At 46.1% G+C, this 21,246-nt stretch overlaps 1 protein-coding gene across 1 annotated transcript; it reads right to left on the bottom strand.

Annotated features, from left to right (window-relative positions):
- Window positions 1–417: 417 nt before the first annotated feature.
- Window positions 418–552, bottom strand: LOC142427715 (mitochondrial import receptor subunit TOM5 homolog). The gene has a single exon (XM_075532853.1). The coding sequence runs from the start codon at window positions 550–552 to the stop codon at window positions 418–420; it is 135 nt and encodes a 44-aa protein (XP_075388968.1).
- Between the last annotated feature and the right edge of the window lie 20,694 nt (window positions 553–21,246).

Below are 21,246 nucleotides of genomic sequence, written 5' to 3'. Positions count from 1 at the left end.
AACTGTCATGGACTCTTCACAACTACATTCTGGACAAAAACAAAAGGTCCACAGAGATGGCGGTCAGGCCAGACCTGCTGCAGACACTTGTGATGAATACTTGCTGGAAAATGAAGTTTGACATGTTGTAATTATAATTATATCAACATTCACGGAGGCGGAGTACCAGAGGCAAAAGGGTGCGATATCACAAGAAATCTTTTCACATTGCCCAATTAATTTTATACAGTCAGTCAGTCACCAGAAAAAAAACAAAAGAAAACTTGTTCTTGTCAAGCAGAGTGTTTAAGTCCATTCAATCAGAGTCTGGTATATCTTTCGGGGTCTGTTCATTTGCAGCTGGGAACACTGGAACCAGATTCTTCACATCACACATTCTCAGGCAAAGCCACATCTTCATGTACTCTCCGATTTCTTTCAGATAAATGGAGTGACTCGCAGCAGGGCCACGGAAATAAGAAAGTTCCGTATGGAGGAGACCATGTCCTCGGGCATCTTCTGTTTCATTTCCTCAGGGTCCAGCTTCGGCGTGAGGCCCTCGAGCCGAAACATCGTGGATGAGCTTCAGCGGTTCCTCGCTAGAGGTCAAAGTGCTTCTCAGATTGCCCCATATTTTTAAATTTTAAAAAATCTATCAATTACAACCAAGCAAGGAAAGGTTTAACCTAACATCTTAAACTGGAAAATAAAATGGCCTGCAAAAGATACGTGGATCCAGGACGAGCAAGCAGGGCATTTGGTTTGCTCCCTAAAGGATCCTACTCAAGAAGCCAAATTATTTGAGATTAAAAAACAATGAGAATTCTTGGTACTAGACTGAGAGAAAGAGAGAGGGGCCTATTGAGTTATTGCCTATCCTTCGCCCACTTCTGACTGCGGAACAAGGTCAGTGGTTGCTGCAGAGAAATAAAAGTCCTGGGGGGAATGAAGTAGGAGAGGGGGCGGCTTCCTCTTTGAGGGAAATACACTCACCGGGATGACAGACGGAACTGGGGAGGGACTTACAATCTGAGAACACCAGCTTTAGAGGGAATCAACCTTGGGGTGTGACTTTAAGTAATATCTCAGAGAAGAAAGCAACCCACTGTATTCACGTCCAAAGAGTCAAAAATGGAAACCTGGCTATCACAATAGATGCAGAAAAGTGATGTGAGCAATTCCAGCCCTCATGAATGGAAAGCTCTTTAGCCCCAGATGAGAAGGACATTCCTTAAATCTATGAAAGCGCATAGAGGGAGAGCCTAGAATTAAGAACCTCTGACTGTGGAGAGACTCCGTGTTTCTGCCCCAGATGAAGAGAAAGGCAAGGAAGAGTGCGCTGACCGCTTTGGGAAGTTCTAGCTGGTGGAATAAGGTAAGGAAATGAAAGGGCGTTTCCCTGGGTCTGGTCAAAACATCATGTTGTATTTAACAGTCGGGTCTCCCTGTCTCCTCCAAACTTGGAACGTTCCGCCATTTTGTTTTCAAGCCATGGTCAAGATTACTGTTTGGGTATTTTATAGACCGTACTTTAATTTGGGTTAATCAAACCAACAAGTGCCGTCAACTCCATTCTGAGTTAGGTTTTTCTGATGCTTTCTCTTGGCTAGATGAAGGTTGTAGGTTTTTTGATAACACCACAGCTGTTATGTGCTCTGTTCCTTACACCAGGAGCCCTGGTGGTCTTGCGGTTACGTGAAGGACTGCTAACTACAAGATCAGCAATATGAAACCAACAGCCATCCCACGGGAGAAAGACAGTAAAGAACTGCAGTGTCAGAAACTCACAGGGGCCGTTCAAGGCGTATGGAAAAAATGCTCAACGCTATTTAGTTTGTGCAAATGAAGACCACACTGAACTAGTGCAACCTACGTACGAGAACGACTGAAATGAAAACTGACAATACTAAGTGTTGGTGAAGGTGAAGAGCAATAGGAACAGATGACCATTGCCTGTGAAAAGATAAAACAGTTCGGTTGTGTCTTATAAAGTTAAACTCATGCTTATTTTAGAACTAGTTGATTTTATACCTTCATTTTACCCAAGATAAATTAAAGCATACTTTACACAAAGACATACTCAGAGACGTGTAGTAGTCTTACACTTAAGTGTCCCTACACAGATACAACACAGATATCCATTAAAAGGTAAATAGATAAAAAGTATTGTGATAGATCTATACCATGGAATAATACTCAGTATTGAAGAGAAATCATAGCAAAAGCATTACACTGAGTGAAAGAAGACAAGCAGAAAAGTACATACCATATTTCATTTACATAAAATTCTAAAATTGGCAAAACTAATCTTTAATGACAGAAAGCAGAGGAATGGATGCCTGGGGCCTTGACCAAGAGAATGCTGTCAACTGTAGGGAGACCCCCCCAAAAAAAACCCAAACATTTTAAGTTTATAGAAATGTGATCTATCTTGATTTTGATGGTTATTACATGGGTTTATACCTTTGTCAAAATTCATCATATTCACACTTAAGATGGGTGCAAATAAAATTAACCAAAAAAGTCTGTTTAGTTTCATGTCATGCATTTTGTACAAGAGAGTTACGTTAGTAATTCTTTTTAAGCAGCACATATCACATCGCATTACTGAGAAACAGTCGGGTAGGCCAGCGCCTCGTGTGGCTTTTTGGAGTGCTAGAGCCCTTCCATTAATTGGAGCGGACAGTACAATTTGTGTGTGTGTACATGTCCATGGATGTGTGTGTACATGTCCATGGATGTGTGTGTACATATCCATGACTGTGTGTGCGCGCGTGTGTGTACATGTCCATGAATGTGCGTGTGTGTACATGTCCATGAATGTATGTGTGCGTGTGTGTACATGTCCATGAGTGTGCATGTGTGTGTACATGTCCATGAATGTGTGCGTGCGTGTGTGTGTACATGTCCATGAATGTGCGTGTGTGTGTACATGTCCATGAATGTGTATGTGTGTGTGTGTGTGTGTGTGTGTGTATACAAGCTAGAGACACACAGAGGGACAGACAGAACTAAAAATAAATCATATTGACACTTCTGATACAAATACACACACCACAGGATTCTTCATTACCTCCCTCTTCTGAAAGCGGATTAAAGACAGGAAGATTAAGATCAACCTATAAAATCAAGGACTCTCTCAAGATTGAAGGGGCCTTTCGAAAAGGCAGAAGACAGCTTGCAGAAGCTTTCCCTGACTAAATGTGAAACAATGTAAGCATCCGAAATGGAACTGTGGCAGAGTTATGCTACTCTGAATAAAGAAAGAGTTCATGAGTTTACACTAAGGATGGAACGGAAGTTCCGACTAAAAAGGTATTGCCGTCACATCAACACAGCAATTGATTTTGAAAAGGGTCACCAGTCGATGCTGAACACATCAGATGCAAAGTGCCGGGATGTGATGTTATACTTAGAATTTTGAAATATCATTCCAGAGTTCCCTTACGAATTATAAAGGGAAGAAAGATAACTTAATCATGGAAAAATCTAGTACATACCACTATAACCAAGTATTTAAAATTAGCACCGCTAACAATGGGACAAGCTGGAATGGTGTACCTCTTGGTGGGAGGTTCTGGGAATTCCTCCGTTTCACCCATGTAATCCTCCACTCTCCAATGTTTGAACTGTATCTAATCCCAGTTTTAGAGACATCCTATGAGTTAGCGGCCTGGACTCTTCTAATATATCCGTCGCACAAAGACTAAAGGAGATTTCAGAGATATTCTTGATTGGGTCAAACAGAAAATCACCTAACGAAAGCTAGAGAAGAAAACGAAAGGTTGGATTTCTTGGTTTGCAAAAGCTATTATAGTTTTTGCAAGAAAACACTGGAGCGGCTTACAGGCAAATACCTAGGATTTGATATTTCAATGTAGCAAATCAGGAGGAAGACACTACTTAGGAAAATGCATTAAGTAAGACTTATGAATCACGTATCCTAGCGTATCTAGTTCTCTGGAGAGATGCCAGTGAAATAAGAAAAGGTTTCTAACCGTCGCCCATCCCCCCAATAGGAGATGGCACGTCAAATGATCGCTTGTAGTGTAGCACCAGAGAGGAAGAGCGAGCATCGATGGACATTTATTGTGCATGTCTTGCCTCCACTGCTGGTCTGAATTCTGTATGGGACCGAGGAAAAGCATGAAGCACAGAGAGTGCCCGTGAAGAGTTTAAAGTCCAACCAGCCAGACACAGCTTGTATGCATGAAACAATTTAAAAGCAATGCAAGACACCATGTTCTCAAATGCCAAATTCTGTAGTTTGAACTAAAAATGTCACAGGAATTCTTGGAAGGAAGAGATCTATGTCAAATGAAGTCGCTGGGAACTGGGACTTGTGCTATTCAAACAAGCACAGAGCTGGAGCTCTGCACATGTGTGCTCAGGAAATTCACTAATGGGGCCTGTGTGATTAAAGCCAGGCTTTTATTCCTCAGAAGGGCCTTCATTGGCGGGGGTGGGGGGTGGGGGGTGTTGGAGAATTGTCAACAAAATTTGAAGGAGAAGCAGAAATTGTAGGCATGGCTTGGTGCAAGCAACCTGACTGATGATCTTTCTGGTCTCATGTGCTTATGAGTCAAGAACTCTTTTCTTGGTCCCAGAAACAAAGCTGTAGCCTTTCAGGGAGAAAGGGGGACATTGGGGGGAAAGGATGCTAAGTTGGCCTGGGAATCTGGAGACTTCCATCACTTTGGGCTGGCCACGCCACACTTCCGAACCTTTGCCTGTGTGACTGATGAGGTAACCCCCTTCAGGGTATGGCATAGAATGGCTCCTCCGTTTCCATGGGGACTCGCGGAGTGGCTGGCTTGGTGAGCTGCATGTAGTGATAGGACACTGGGGGGCTTCTGGAGCCACCTGTTGAAACACTCAGCCTTGGGGCCCAGAGCAGCGATGTAAAAAGCCCTACTACTCAGAGGCCACCAGGTTGCAAGAGGTTCAAACCACAAGGAGACATCCCAGAGAATAAGGAAGACTGGACAGGGAGCACCAAGGCACAGCCGGAGGATGAAGCCCGGTCTTGGAAAGGAAGCGTGCAGCAGGGGTCCACTACACTGACACCACCCGCACAAAGCTGGCCAGAATCCCTGACCGGCATCAAGTGACCAGTATAGAGTGACTCTTTTACCACGAAGATTTGGGATAGATTGTGATAGATCTTTTTTATGACCAAAAAAAAAAAAAAAGCTACTTTCTATCCTCCTTTGTAACTATATACTTTCCTTCTTTAACAAAAGTCCACAAGGGGAAAAAATGCTTGCAAGTGCTTGGTCAAGGGGGTTCGGCAAATGCAGTGCAGGGGGCGGTGAATGAATTAATACAGCTTTTTTTAGCCAAAGACTCGGGCACTCCCATCAACCCCCCTGTCCCTGCACAGGTCTGGGTAAGACGTGAGGGGAGACACAGAAAGGATTCACTGCAGTGCCATCTTTCTGGGTAGAATATGAACCCTCTGCGGAGCAGGAGCTGGGGAGTCTGACTATCAGCAAGAGCCAGGCGTGGAGTGCATCCTCTGGACCCTGACAGCCCTGTGCAAGGAACCTCCGGGATTCAGAAGACAGCTGGGGCATCAGAGGCGCAGCAGCAGAGCCAGACTCAGTGCATCATACAGAGGGGTGCACTTCCAAGCCAATAGAGGAAATAACGCCGAGTGCTTTGGGGCAGGAGGCTGGCTTCTGGAGTGGGGTGCCTTTGGGCCCTTAATTGGGGGATCTGGGATCGATGATCCATGGAGCTTGCGCTGAATGCCTTCAGCTGAGTGACATGCGCCTTTGGATCACTGATTAGCAGCCCTGACGGAAATTGTAACATGTGCTGACAGAACAGCTATATCCTGAGTATTTCTCACCTGCATGGCCACCTGTTACCTTTCTTAATAAACCCCTTTAATTATGAGCATTGTCTGTGAGTTTGGGGAGGTCCTTACAATGAATGACTGAACTCACTATCCAGAAAAGTACAGTGTTGTGAATGACAAAACAGTGAGTAACAGGCTAAAGTACACACACATAGAATATTATCTATGGTGGTGATAAGAGAAAGTGTCTCTGGGGAACATGAAGGTGCCGTAACATAAGTTTCTTTAAGAACAAACAAACACAAAACACTGCCCCACAGTCAATTCTGATGTACAGTCCAGGGTAGAACTGCCCCGTGAGTCTCTAAGGCCACAGCTATTTACAGGAGTAGAAAGACCCATCTTTGCCCAGATAGGCAGCTGGTGCGTTCAAGCTGCTGACATTGCGTGCAATCCACTATGACACCAGGGATTCCCTTTCTAAGGATATAGGACATTATTGCACATCAGCAAAAATCTGTTTGTTGGGGGAAGGACCAGGCTTGGTAAAGTACAGGGTGGGCAAACAAGGGGAAGACACTCAGGGGGCGGGGGGTAGGGGGGTGTTGACATAGTAGCTGCACCAAAGGGCTCAACCATAGCAATTCTGAGTATGGTCCAGGACTGAGAAGTGGTTTGTTCGATTGCACGTAAGGTCACTCTGAGTCCGTACTGATTAAACAGGAATAATGCACGGTTTAAAATCAGAAAAGGTGTGTATGGGGATGTCTTCTTTCATCATCAACAACTTCTTCAACAACAACAACTTCAACAACTTCCGAAAGCGCCTTGATGGCTTCGCAGGTTAAGTGTCGGGCTGCTACCTGCAGAGTCAGAGATGTGGACCTGCTCCTCGGAGAAGGTCTATCTGCTCCCATGAAAATGTCATCTCAGAAATCCTGGGAGCAGTTCTGTTCTGTCTTGTAGGGTTGGTATGAGGAAGAATGGGTTTGGGTAATAGCAAGAATGAAGTTATTCTAAAGTGTAAGATAAGGTTCTTTCAAAAAAATTAGACCTTAGTTAGCAAGCTTCTGCATAGAGATGCAACCCAACTGATTCATTCAAACATGGATTGCAAGTTTATGAGGTTGCTGGTCACTATCAAGTTGGTCGGAACTCATGGATCTACCAGACACCGAGGGATGAAGCATCACCCAGTCCGGCATCATCTTCACAATCTTGGTGTGTTCAAGGCCATAGTTTTGGCCACTGTGTATCTGAGTACCCCCTAACTTCATGTGCTAACCTTCCCTAGATCACACGACAGTCTGTGGTGATTCACCCGATTCTCATTTATCAATTCCCAGAAAAAGATCGCCAGGACTCCTCCTAGTCGACCTCAGTTTAGAAGCTCCACTGACACCTGTCCATCTTCGGTGGTCCTTCTGGTATTTGAAATGCATCCAGCCTCCTAACAACACACAAGCCATCATGGTACAAAAACGCAGGTAGTGAACACATTTTGTAAATACTCAACAATGAACATTTGAACTAGTTCCCCTGAGTCCAATTTCCCTATGTATATGAAAATAACAATAACAACAGCAAAACAACCACTGTTTATTGAATGTCTACTATTGAATGAGCTGTTATATATACAGAATTTAGCATCCATAATATGTTCCATGAATTGGCACATTATGAGATTTGGACGTAGTGTGAACACCACATTATATACAGTGTTTGTAGTGAAAGCTCACAGCATCTATTTAATTGAAACCTTATGAAAGCCCATCCGAGAGATCCCAAGAGCTGCATCCACTGGATACAGGAGGCCAGCCCTGCCATGTGTGCACCTGGGCCAGGTAGGAATGGGAGGGGGGACCTGCACCACCAATCAGATGGAAACTTCACGGAAAGGTGTGGACTGGGGGTGCAATTCCGGGACACATGGCTGGCAGTGGCAGCCGTGAGTGCCATTGCCCTTCTCTTATGTTGGCTTGTGATCATGTGCAGCTGCCCTTCCTGTCCAGAAGCCAGAACCTGTGGACATGCTGGGCGGGCCAGTGCCACTGACACCACTGGCAGGAACATAGAAGCCCAGCAGGCACTGCCGTGTGTGTGTGTGTGTGTGTGTGTGTGTGTGTGTGTGTGTGTAAGGTTGAATGGCCATGCTGGGCAGGTGAGGGAGACCAGCTAGAGCAGAAGGAGGCAAGATGGAGAGACCCTGTGGAGATTGGGGGTGGAGTTTGGGGGTGGACCTTGGAGCCCTGCTTCTCGCTCACCCTGGAGGCTTGTGGTCTCTAAAACTAGGTTGTTAGGTGTGTCTGGTGGGTGCTAAATCAAAGGAGCTCTATGAACAAGAGAACGAAACAGTGCCCGGGCCTGGCTATCCTCCCAATTATTACGTTTGAGCCTATTGTTGCAGCCACTGAGTAATCCAGCTCGTTGAAGTTCTTCCTCGTATTCACTGGCCTCTCCTTTGCCTGTCATCATGTGATTAAAGGACTGGTCCCTTCTGATAACCTATCCAGTGAACCTGAGACAAAGTGTCACCACACTCACTTCTAAGGGCCATGCTGGTTATTCTTCTTCCAAGACAGATGGGTTCATTCTCTTGGCAGTCCCTGGAAAGCTCGGCGTTCTTTGCCATCATCACCATACAAAGGCACCCAGTCTTCTTCAGTCTTCCTTATTCCTTGTCCATGTTTCTTACACCTGTATTGAAAATAGCAAGAGTTGATTGGAAATACCATGGCTTGTTTCAGACATACAATGACCTTCTTTGCTTTTTAACACTTTAAAGAAGTCTTGGACAGTAGAGTTGCCCCAGTGAAATGGGCCATTTGATTTCTTGGATCTTGCTTCTGGGAGTGTTGGTGGTGGTTCAAGCTAAAGAAAACGAAATACCTAACCAGTTAAATCTTCTTCTCCATTTATCATAATGTTATTTAATGTTAAAGTTATGTAGAATACACACACACACACACACACACACATACATATATATAATCTGTACTGTAGGTGTAATCCGTACTGAAGACCATAGTCTTTAATCTTCATTAGGAAACACCTTAAGTGCTTCTGGTTTTCAACAACCAAGGTTGCAATATCTGCACATCACAGGTTGTTAATGAGCCTTCCTTCAATCCTGATGCTGCATTCATCAAAACCAATTTCTTGGATTAGTTGCTCAGCAGATGGAATCAGTATGCTGAAAGGCTACCACCTTGACACACCCCTTTCCTGATCTTAAGCCATGCAGCCCCATGGTTCTGTTCAAACCAGGGCAGGGAAATCATAAGCAAAAACAAAGTTGCTTCTCCTTTTTAAAAAATCGTTTTATTAGGGGCTCATACAACTCTTATCACAATACATACATAAACCAATTGTGTAAAGCACATTTATACATTCATTGCCCTCATCATTCTCAAAACATTTGCTCTCCACCTAAGCCCGTGGCATCAGCTCCTCATTTTTCCCCTCCTTCCCCACTCCCCCCTCCCTCATGAACCCTTGATAATTTATAAATTATTATTTTGTCATATTTTCTCTGTCCTACATCTGCCTTCACCCCCTTTTATGTTGTCCGTCCCCCAGGGAGGAGGTCACATGTAGATCTTTGTAATCAGTTCCCCCTTTCCAACCTACCTTCCCTCTACCCTCCAAGTATCACCACTCTCACCACTGGTCCTGAAAGGATCATCGCCCTGGATTCCCTGCATTTCCCATTCCTATCTGCAAATATGCTTATATATGAGGATGGGGAAATAGATCTATGTGCATATATGTATAGGTTTAATATTAAGGTAGCAGAAGGACATTGGGCCTCCACTCAAGTACTCCCTCAATGCAAGAATACTTTCTTCGATTAAATTGGCATTCTATGATGCTCGCCTTCCCGACATAACTGCTGAAGACAAAGTGGATGAATAAGCAAATATGGTGAAGAAAGCTGATGGTACCCGACTATAAAAAGATATAGCGTCTGGGGTCTTAAAGGCTTGAAGGTAAACAAGCAGCCATCTAGCTCAGAAGCAACAAAGCCCACATGGAAGAAGCACACCAGATTGTGGGATCACGGGGTGCTGAAGGGATCAGTTATCAGGTATCAAAGAACAAAAATCATATCATTGTGTGCTCACCTCCCAGATACAATCACTGAAGACAACTGGGTGCATAAGAAAATGTGGCGAAAAAAGCTGATGATGTCAAAGGAATCAGGTATCAGGCATCATCAGAACAAAATATCTTATCATAGTGAATGAGGCAGGGAGTGCGGAGTGGAGACCCAAAGCCCATTTGTAGGCCACTGGACATCCCCTTACAGAAGGGTCTTGGGGAGGAGACGAACCAGTCCAAGTGTGATGTAGCAACGACGAAAAATACAACTTTCCTCTAATTCCTAAATTCTTCCTTCTCCCCCACGATCATGTTCCCAATTCTACCTTACAAATATGGCTTCTCCTTACTTAAAAGCAAAGATGATCTTCCGAAACCACAAGCATTTTTGCAGCCTTTGCCTGAATGGGCATTAAGCAATACATCCCGGTCTATGATTTCTAATCCTCTGGAAATCTGGGAAATGGGTTCAAGCATCCCTCTTGGTACAGATGTAGAAACTGGCACTCACAAGGTTCCATACTATGTTCTTTCCCTTTTCTTTTGATGTGCACTTTGGCAACGAAGCTGAGGGCTGTGGTAAGAAAAAGTGTTAGTCTTCTCGATCAAAGCCATATAGAATGTGAGCACGTGATACGCATGTTTTCACTGGTGTTTTAAAAGGAAGTGAAAATCAACTGAGCCAGCTCTGTGTCCAAGGCATCTGGGCCCCATGTGTGAGATGTGCGTGCTTTCCTGTGTCCTCCCAGGACGGCACAGCTATTAGTAATTACTTAGTGTGTAAGAGGCAGGGGATGGGATTAATAATCCTCCCTTCCAACGTCTGCTTCCTTTCACCTTCATGGGCCCCAGCATTGTGCTACCCATAGGCCTCTGGGGGCTTGAAAGCGCCAATGAGGGCTTCAGCCTCTCCCATGCATGTGGGGAATGACATCAAGGCCACGGCCGAAACCTGGTGACGTGCACATGGTAAACTTGAAGGGCAAAGATATTCAAAATACCCCCAGCTACACCGCAAATATTGGGTGGTCCCCAACACTGAGCATTTGCATGCAGTGGTCTTAAATTAGAGTAATCCAATAATTCCCCTCTCGGTGCTTCAGGAGGAGGGGACTGGAGACACTCACCCTGGATGTGGATCCTTTCTGAGCACCAGGATCTCCACACATTTTGCTGTCTTCACATTTTATCTCATACCCAGATGTGATGGTGCCAATATGGCACCTGTAACCAGATATGGGCGGAGTTTAGCCTGTCAATCAGGTCACAGGTGATGACTTCCTTTGGAGGTGCGACCAAGATAAATGACTCTCAGGAGGCTCCCCCTGGCCCTCTCTGTTTTTACCTTCCTGCTGGCAAGCCACTCTGAGACCTGCGAACCCTGTGATGTAGCCACCACCATTGGATCCACAGGGCTCTGACCCTCTACCACCACCTGTCCCAACCCCCCAAAACCCCTCCCTCTGTGTGTTTGCCTCTCCAAAGAGGTGCCAAGACCTTTTGGGGAGTATCTTGGAGGTCTATCTATATGAGGGGATGCCCCCCCCCGAAACTGGAATTTGTTTTTCAAAGCTATGTATTAAAATATTTTTAGAAAACAACTTTATCACCTTCAAAGTACTCTCTGTTACACTTAATACATTTGTAAAATCTGCCAATTCCATTCTTGGAAATATTTTTCCAACTCATCTGTTTGGATGACTGACAGCACCTCCCTCGTTTTTTTCTTCATCTCATATGTCATCCACTCACTGTCCTTCTCGTGTCCCTCTTCATTTGCAGGAGGAAAAAAAAGTCACAAGAGATGGGATCAGGTGAGGAAAGTGCTTGGGACAAGAGAGGCATGCTGTTTTTTTTTTGGGGGGGGGGTTCCCAAAAACTGGTGCACTGAGATGGCTGCGTGAGCAGGGGCATTGTTGTGGTGGCAAAACCAATCTCCCTTCTGCCCCAAATCAGGCCTTTTTTGTTAAACATTGTTATGCAATCTTCTCAGAATCTCTAAATAGAAAGCTTGGTTAACATTCGGACCTGGTGAACTGGACTCCAAATGCACTAAGTCAACATTTTCATCCGTTCACGAAGTTGATGGATGTCCGGGATGAGGTTTGTCATCAGTCCCCCTTTCACCCCTTTTCAAATGAGAAAAATTACTCGTACACTTGAGTTTTCCCCATAGCATGGTCCTTGTAAGCTGTGGTCAACCTCAGAACAGTTTCTGTGGCATTTTTCCAGAGCAGGGAACAAAATTTCACAGCCACACGCTGTTCCCTTAAATCAGCTATCACATAAAATGAAGTTTGAGTGAAAATGCTTTTTATAAAAAATTCACTGTGACCAGCGAGAACCTTCCCAGGTGATGCCACTGGGTGCACTAACTCAGAGTGAGTTTGCTGGATGCTCGCCCAGTGGGGGAAATGTGTATTACAAAAGCTCCACTCTACATAGTGCAATTCCAGGTTTCTTTGGGTACCTCTTCTATCTAAGCTAATTTCCTCTTAGCTAAATACCTCCCACTGCCGCTGAGTCAATTCTGACTCATGCTGTCATTGTTAGGTGCCGACTCATTGGTTCCAACTCATAGCGACCCTGTGTACAGCAGAAAGAACACCTTCTGGTTCTGTGCCATTCTCTCAGTGGTTCTTAGAGTTGAGCCCATTGATGCAGCCATTGGGACAATTCATCTAGGTAAGGGTCTTCCTCATTTTTACTGTCCCTCTACTTTACCAAGCATGACATCCTTTTCAGGGATTCGTCTCTGCTGATAATATGTCCAAAGCTCGTAGTCTCACCGTCCATGCCTCAAAGGAGACTCCCACTCACAGTAGCACCTGCAGGGTTCCCCAGGCTGGAGATCTTTTCAGGAGCAAAAAGCTCCATCTTTTTCCCACAGAGGGGCTGGTGGGTTTGAACCACAACGTTGTGGTTAGCAGGCTAACAATTACCCAACAGAATAGCTGCCCTTAAAAAGAACTTTAACTATGATGGTGGTGGTAACTACACCGAGTGCACTTTCTATATATTGTCCAAAAAAACACGGTTGTTGTTTTGAGCTGCACACAGAGAATGCAGAAGAGAGGTCATTTGATGCAACATAACTTTTTAATTTTATTTTCTAAGAAGCTCAAGCTTCTAATCAGTTGGTCAGAAATTAATAATTGAACACAAACACACACACCACGTCAGACACTATTTTAAACTATCAAAAGCACAAAGGTGGGAGAGTTGGGGAGGGAGGGAAGAAAGAGGAGCTGATATCAAGGGCTCAAGTAGAAAGAGAATGTTTTGAAAATGATGATGGTCGGGAAAAAAAAAAAAGAAAATGATGATGGCAACATATGTACAAAGGTGCTTGATACAATTGATGTATGGATTGTTGCAAGGGCTTTTAGAGCCCCCAATCAGATGATTTGTTATAAGTAGATAAATAAATAAACTATCAGAGGACATTTTAATTGTTTGAGCTATGAATAGGACAAGGTGTTTGCTATTCAAGTTCTAACATAGAGCATTGTGGTTTCAATCTTTCACGCAACTCACATCTGTGGACTTTCGTCGCGCTCTCTCGCACTGACAAAAGTGACAGTATATTGTCATTTTACATAAATAAAACACATGTTACATAGGTTTTGCACACCGCACCACCCCTTCATGCATTAGTTTCCTGTGAGCACTATGCACGTAAGTGTGTGCTCAGTATGTATGGGGGGCATTATATGCAAAAATATGGGAGTCACTTCTAAGTCTAACATTCAAGAGCCTTTGTGGACTTCTAATCTAGCTCTCGGAATAAACTCTAGCTAACCTGCTGGAGGATGAGCAAACATTCAGAGAGACAAGGTGTCCCAGCTCACAATCTGATTAAGTCCTAGACACTGACACATGAATGTAGTCATCTAAGACCAGAAAATCTACCCTGCTGGTCCATTGCTATGGGCAATAAGAAACCAATAATAATAAACTTGTATTGTTGCCATTGAGTATTAAGTTGATTTGTTCGACAGCAATAGTTAAGTGACTGATGGGGAAAATGGATAGTAGCCTGGCTCTAAATTAATGGTGCACATCCATCCCAGAGTTGGATAGATATGAAGACACACTAAGGAAATAGTACAAAGAGGAATGGAGAGTGATCGGCAGGCACTGCTGAGGGACAATTTGGTTAGGGGGCCTGGGAAGGCTTTGCTGAGCAAATAGCATTTGAGGCTTAACTAATCTAAAGGAGAGTTCACTCACCCGGTTTCTATATGGAGGAATGTCATGCCAACAGAAGTGGCCATGAGAGCCACGGACAAGTACATTGTTGACTAGACCGTAAGGCCCGGGGGTGTCCAGAGTGGCACAAACATTTATAATGTCCCAGGGAGAGGCTTCACCCCACACGCTTCAGATAATGCTCTCTGGGAAAACCAGTCCCTGGAGAAGGGCATCGTGCTTGGTAAAGCAGAAGGCCCTTGCACAAGAGGAAGGCCCTCAATGACAGGGACTGACACAGTGCCTACTAATATTGACTTGGACAGGGCAGCGATGGTGAGGTTGCCACAGGACCGGGCAGGGTTGCATGCTCCTGGACACCCTTGTATCTAACAATGACCATGGGGCAAGAGGAAATTGCCTAGAAAGTGTGTGGCTAGCAAGGAGGCGGGTCTGTTTTCAAAGCCCAGAGGTATGGCAGCATTCCCTTGGGAAAGAGGAGCGGGCAGAACGATGAAGAATGAGAAACTAGGCACCAAGCAAAACCCACTGTTGAGTTGATTCTCATCCATAGCCGATTCCTATGGGCTGCACTCTTTTGAGAAGCCAATTGTCACGTTGTTCTCCCACTGAGCAGTGGGCGGGTGCCAAGTCAGTCTCTTGGTTAGAGTTCAGAGCTTAACCGCTGCACTCCCAAGCTCCTTTGAGAAGAGAAGCCCTTGAAGTAAGAAGAAAAGTGCAGGAGCATGAGGCCCCTGACACCAGGAAGGGGCCAAACTCGCCAAGAAGGAAAGAATGATCGTTCGAATCAAATCCTTCACAGACCCTCATTCTCTCTGTGCCCTCCAAGAGCTTAGCCTGGGCATTAGTCAGAGCGACACAAGCAAGAACCTGGGGGTCCAGAAGACTACACATTGAGGTGCTAATCTCAAGGTCAGCAGTTCAAACCCATCAGCCACTCCAAGAACAAAACAGGAAGCCGTCTGATCCCATAAACCTCTAAAATCTCCACGACCCAAAGGGGCAGTTCTGCTCCATCCTAGAAGGTCACTAGAAGCCAGAATCAACTCGATGGCAATGAATTTGGGGTCTTTTGTTTTTATCTTCCTCCAATTGCCCCCACCCTCCAGCATCTACCCCAGCTAACTGAAGCAATCCTGGTGATTCAAACCAATGTCTCCATCTTCTCAGAGCCGAGTCTTCTCACACACTCTGCAATGTCAATTGCCCGGATATCTCTTTTCTCTCCTGCCTCACCCTGTGGTTTCGTCTGCTGTGGCCTAGGTACCAACGAGACCACAAGTCCACTCTTAGAAAAATGTCACATGGCCTGCCTCCCTGCATCCCTCACAGTGCCCAGTACCCTTCGGGGGTCAAGGCAAGTACTGGCTGAATACTTTGTTGTATGCCACCCTCCCAACCCCCAAGCCACAAGGCATATTGTGTTTGAGCCTCTGCCTATATGCTTCTTTAAATAGAGAAGACCTGTTCATTCAAAATCAGTGGTCAGTTCCATGTTTGAAAAGAAAAAATTCAGATCAATTCAGTTGTTCGTTTAATCGAATGAACAGGGTCCTGGAGTTTTTCTTTGTGTAGCTCAGAGTTAGGAGGAAATGACTTCAGTCATTTTCAAATTACATCGTGTCAGAGAAAGCTCATTTCACTTTGGCAACTTGCGATGGAAACTCTTCCCCAATGCAATGTGCTTGTGCCCCTGAAATGCCGTCCTGGTTCATGACAGCTGATTGGCTGGGACTCCGCTCACAAGGAGCCCCAGATCTAGAGTGTTCAAGCAGACAACCTTGGCGGGATCACTTTGTGCCCAGACACACAAAGCTGAATGGAGATCTGTGGGGGGTGGGGGCTGGGTAGGGGGGTTGTTTGGCTTTGTTTTTGTTTTTTCATGTTCAGTATATACTAACAAAAAGAGCCCTGTGTTGTTCGCTGAACATTCTCATGAGAAAACAATCCCCTCAGCCAACCTGTGAAACGGCGTCAGTGGTCTCTGAGCGCCTTCAGCTCCAGCAGCAGGGACCTTGCTGTGGAGGGGGGCCAACGAGCTACAGGATCAACAGCTTGCAAATGGGTGGGGAATGGGCTTGATAAAGAAATATTTGTTTAAAAGTCTGGATTAGCCTGTCTCTTAAACCTTTCCCTCTCTTTACCCTGCCCTAGATAGCAAAATGCTCTACCCTGCCATGGGCAGATGCCTGGGGCATCTCTCAGAAACCCTGGGCGCTGGGGCAGCCAGTCAGGCTCTCTGCAAGATCCCACACTACAGCCCCGTCCTCAAAAGGTCACCCCAGCTTACTGGCAGTGCCTGCCTGTCCGGCTGCCGGAAAATAACAAGAGCCACGTCATTCTGACCTATTTAATCTGGCTAAATCCTCTTTGGCCTTCCCTGGACCTCGGGATAAGAGTTACTTACTCTGCCATGGCAAGAGTCAGAAGTCTGAATGCCACACTGGGCCATGGGGAGTGACAGGTCTGGGTCAGAATCAGGAGTCCCAAACATGTGTCCTGGGCAGGAGGCATTCAGACAGAGGGTGGGAGAGATGGGAGTCCACGATACAGCCACGGAACATTCATGATATGCCCAAACCAAAGCACACATGAAAACAACAGCCAACCTTCTGATGTCCAGTCGACTCCAGCTCAGAGTGAGCCTACGATGACTCCAAACTCGCTGTATCGAATCCATTCCGACTCCAGGTCACCCTATAGGGACAGAGGAGAACTGCCTCTGGGAGTTTCCGAGGCTGGAACTCTTGACAGCTAGAAAGCCTCCTCTTTCTCCAGCTGAACAACGGATGACTTTCCAACTGCTGACCTGGAGGTCAGCAGCCCAATGCGGCACCACGGCCACCAGGGCTCCTTATATGTGTCCCTATGGGATAGAGTCAGGAGAAAGGTGGGGCTTCCTACTCCGGTAAACAATTACATTCTCAGAATCTCTCTTGTCCTGTAGGGTCCCTGTGAGTCAGCATCGACTCTGTGCAGTGAGTTTGAGTTGTTTGTTTTTTCTTAATAGGATAGAGGAAAATGTTTCTGTTGGCCTCTGGGGGCTAGACATCTTTGTGGAAGGTGATGACTTCATCGTTTCCCTGAAAGATGGCTGCTGGGTTCAAGGCACGGGCCTCTGTTAGCAGGCTAGGGCTTGGCCCCCTGCATCGCCAGAGCTTTCCTAGCACAACACACCCAGTACTGAGCTCATCCCCAAACAATCCAACTGCCCTTGAGCTGAGTCCCACTCACAGCACCCTGCCTCTCCTTCTCCCAGGACAGAGCTGAGCCCCACAGGGTTTCCAATTACAGTTGTTTTCTTCTTCTCCTCCTCCCCCTCCCCCTCCTCCCCTCCCCCTCCCCCTCCTCCCCCACCCCTTCCTCATTCTCCTCCCCCTCCTCCTCCTCCTCCTCCTCCTCCTCCTCCTCTTTCTCCTTCTTCTTCTTTTCTCCCAGAAGTAGAGCACCAGGCCTTTCTTGCTAAGTGCTTCTGGGTAGATCTGAACCATCAACTGTTTGGTTCGTAGCAGAGCACTTAATCATTTGCACCGCCCAGGTTCTGTACTAGGTGCTCGACGCTGGGGTAGAGCGTGGAATGGCATCAGATGCAGAAGAAACTAACAAGTCAATAACCCAAACCCACTCCTGTCAAGTCCGTTCCAATTCCCAGCAGCCCTTCAGGACAGACTAAAATTTCTCCAAAGAGTTTCTGCGACTGCAAAACTTTACAGGAGCAGGCAGCCTCATCTTTCTCCCACCGAGTGACTGGTAGGCTTGAACTGATGACCGTCAGGATAGCATCCCAATGTTTAATCCACCATGACGCCAGGGATCCTAACAAGTACATCAACAAGATTCACTGTCATCCAGTCAATTCTGACTCATAGTGACCTTGTAGAACAGGGGAGAACTGCCCCTGTAGGTTTCCAGGACAGTAACTCATTATGAGAGTGGAGCACCTTGTCTTTCTATCGCAGAGCTGCTGGTGGTTTTGAACTACTGACCTTGAGATTATCATCCCAATTCATAAACCACTACACCTCCAGGGCTCCTTTCATCTAATATTTGGGTGTCTAACTTATTCTTCTTTGGGACCCTGTAATTGAACAATAAGTACCTCCATTTTTTTGGCCTCCTTTAGGACTAAATTTAGGAAAGAGAAGATGTTTGTTCAATGAATGAATGAAGTAGTGTGTAAAAGAGCAATAGCTTTCAGAAAACAAGGGGATGTTTCAGAGAGCTTTGTCATTGGAGAGGGTGTTTGTTTTTAAAGCTTGTCCTTTTTGAACAAAAAAGATCATATGGCAGAATCATTCCAAATCAAAACTGATGGATGAAATGTCTAGGGTTGCAATATACTGGTATCTGTGGCGAGCATGAACTCCATCAACACGAGATGGGTAGAAAGATGGACGGAGGGACACGTGTGAAAAGCCAGCCGAGCGCAAGTGGAGATCACATTGAATGTAAGAAACGCCAAACAGAAGCGCAAAGAAGCGTGGGACAATAGATGTCTGTATTGAGGTTTGAGTCATAGAAACTGGAGTTAATTTTGAGGTCTTCTGCATTTCTGGCTTTGTTGGATATCATGTAACATAACGTATTGATTGTTGCGCTACTAACCAAAGCCTATAGTTCAAACCCAGTGCCATCTGCAAGGGAGAAAGCTGAGGGTGTCAGCTCTCATGAAGATTTCCAGTTTCAGAAACTCACAGGGGCAATTCTACTATGGCCTGTAGGTTGCTAAGAGTTGGGATCAACTCAATGGCAATGAGATTGAGTTTATGGGTATCAATTTATGATATCTATGAACTCATAGTGATGAGTTGGTAACAGCACTGGCTTAAGGGTTCACAGGTATTCACAAAGTCCCTGAAAGTTACAAACAATTCTTTCTCCATTGGCAAATGGTTCAATGCCACCCTGCAGCTTTGAGATCAAAAGGCCTGGGCATCTATTTCCGAAAGAGCAGCTCTCCACATGGATTAGGAATTAGGATTAGAATCAGGAATCGACACAACATCAACAGGGTTTGCTCTGTAGCGTCCAAACTTCATGAGGGCAGACACCAGCTCTGCTCCTTTGGAAGTTCTGTTTCCTGGGATTTTGACATTCCTAGAAAAAAAATTATAAGATCTTTTCATTCCATCATGACACAAACTTTGCAGCTACCTCATTTCATTGCTTTTTAATTCTTCTGTTACATTGGACCCTGTCACTCGCTAAACAACCTGCAACCTAAGAAATAGGGCCCATTTCAGGAAATGACTTATTTTCTTTCTGGCTAAGACATGGGGCGGGGGTGGGGGCAGTGTCAAGGGGACAGGAGAACAGAGATGCAAGACCCATAATTCAAGAATTATATTCATCTTCAGAAAGAATCTGGTCCTCAACCTCTCTAGTCTAGCATCCGACATAGCAGTTTTTCCTGGCAATATCACATTGAGATTTGAGGAGCACCAGATTTGAGGCTGGGGGTGCTTTCAGAGCGGTGTAGACCGAATCCCGGGCAGCGGTTCAGCCGCTATCAGCACGCCTCAGAAGTTGGGGAGCAGGGACACCCAGGTGGTGAGCGGAGGAGCTAACTTGTGATGATACTTGTCCAAGCCTTGGGAGCGGAGCATCTGCTCCTTGGACTCAATCGCGTAACAATCCAATAATTACAGTCCTCGGTGGGTGTTTCTCCCCCTACTCAGGAAACACTGCAACTAACTAGCAATTTCCAAAAATATGGCTCAAGCAGCTCGTCTCTTAGCTTTCTGCTGGTGTCGGAGAAAGTGAACTTTAAGACAGAGCCTCAAAGCCTACGGGGACTCTGGCAAGGTAGTCCTCGGGACAGCTTTGAATTGCGGAAGCTTGAGAAACCTAGACCTGAAACTTCAGAACAATCTTCCAGGATACCCAGGTGGCAGCGCTCATTGATTTCCAAGGCATATGGTTGGAGGCCCTGGGTGCTGTCCGTGGATACAGCGCTAACCAAAAGGTTGGAGATGCAGGTCCACCTGGGGGGCGCCTAAGTCGAAAGGACTGGCAATCAACTCCAGAAAAGCACTTACTGAAAATCCTGTGGGGCGCAGCTCTTGTCTGAGGCTCGTGGGCTCACCAGGCACCCAAATCCTTTGTGTACAGCAGGTGGCAGTGACTCTAGGGAGGATGCACCTCAGAGGCAGCACGGGACAGGGACAGGGCCGCCTGGCACGGAGGACACGGAACCAGCGTGGCACTACCATCTCCCTGCACGAAGGCTGGTGGTTGCTTTTGCTTTTTCAGAGATCCCAGGTTTTGGGAATGGGTTCAGAAAGAAAGACGAGCGTTCCAGGTGATCGGCCCACTCGGTGCTATAAGTAGCACGCAGTCAGGTGTAAGGATTGGATGCTGCAGGGCAGCAGACGGCAGTGATTGCGCTGTGGCAGGAACACACACACACACACTCACACACACACACACACACACACACTCACACATACACACACATTCACTCACACTCTGCAGAAGTCAGAGGAGGAGACCCATGACACTGACTTAGACTGACCTCTGCCAGGGCCGGCCTGGAACCCCAGGCCAGCCACACTTGAATTCTCACTTGAGCTCAAGGCTTGATGCCACAGCCACACAAGGCAAGCCACTGCCTTTGAGTGGGTTCAAAGGCCCGGTTCATCCTGTCGTTTAGAGTTAGAGCAGCTCCATCGCAGTTTCCGACGCTGTACGTCTTTACAGAGGCAGGCCTCCCCACCTTCCCGCCTCGGAAGAGCATCTCACCACCAAGCCGATGCCAATGCAAGTAACCTCATAGCAACTGCCCCTGTGGGTTTGCAAGGCTGTACATTGGTGGGCTCAAACTGCTAACCCTCCAGCTAGCAAGCCCTTGGGAAGCCTACTATGCTGCCAGAAAGCAGTAGGTCCAAACCACGGACCTTTTGATTAGTAACCCATGGCTTTAACCACCACACCACTCGTCTCCTTTGTATCCTTAACCATCATTCTCAAACTTCTGTGAGCGTAAGAGTCAGCGGGCAAGCTTCTTACAACTCAGACTCCCAGGTCCAGCAGCCACTTGCGTCTTCAAGTTGCCCACAGAGCCCGCCCTTGGGGCTCCTGTGGTACCTATTCCAGGAACCTCTGAAACCAGGACGGATACCTGCCTCCCGCCTATGTCTGTAGTCAGTAAG

Source organism: Tenrec ecaudatus, chromosome 15 (assembly GCF_050624435.1).
Source record: "Tenrec ecaudatus isolate mTenEca1 chromosome 15, mTenEca1.hap1, whole genome shotgun sequence".
In the NCBI taxonomy this organism is placed as follows: Eukaryota; Metazoa; Chordata; class Mammalia; order Afrosoricida; family Tenrecidae; genus Tenrec; species Tenrec ecaudatus.
Note: the sequence above shows the minus strand (reverse complement) of the source record. Positions and strands in the feature narration are given on the sequence as shown.

What these genes read in the sequence shown, in the direction of transcription:
- LOC142427715 (XM_075532853.1), bottom strand. Translation starts at nt 552, where the DNA reads ATGTTTCGGCTCGAGGGCCTCACGCCGAAGCTGGACCCTGAGGAAATG.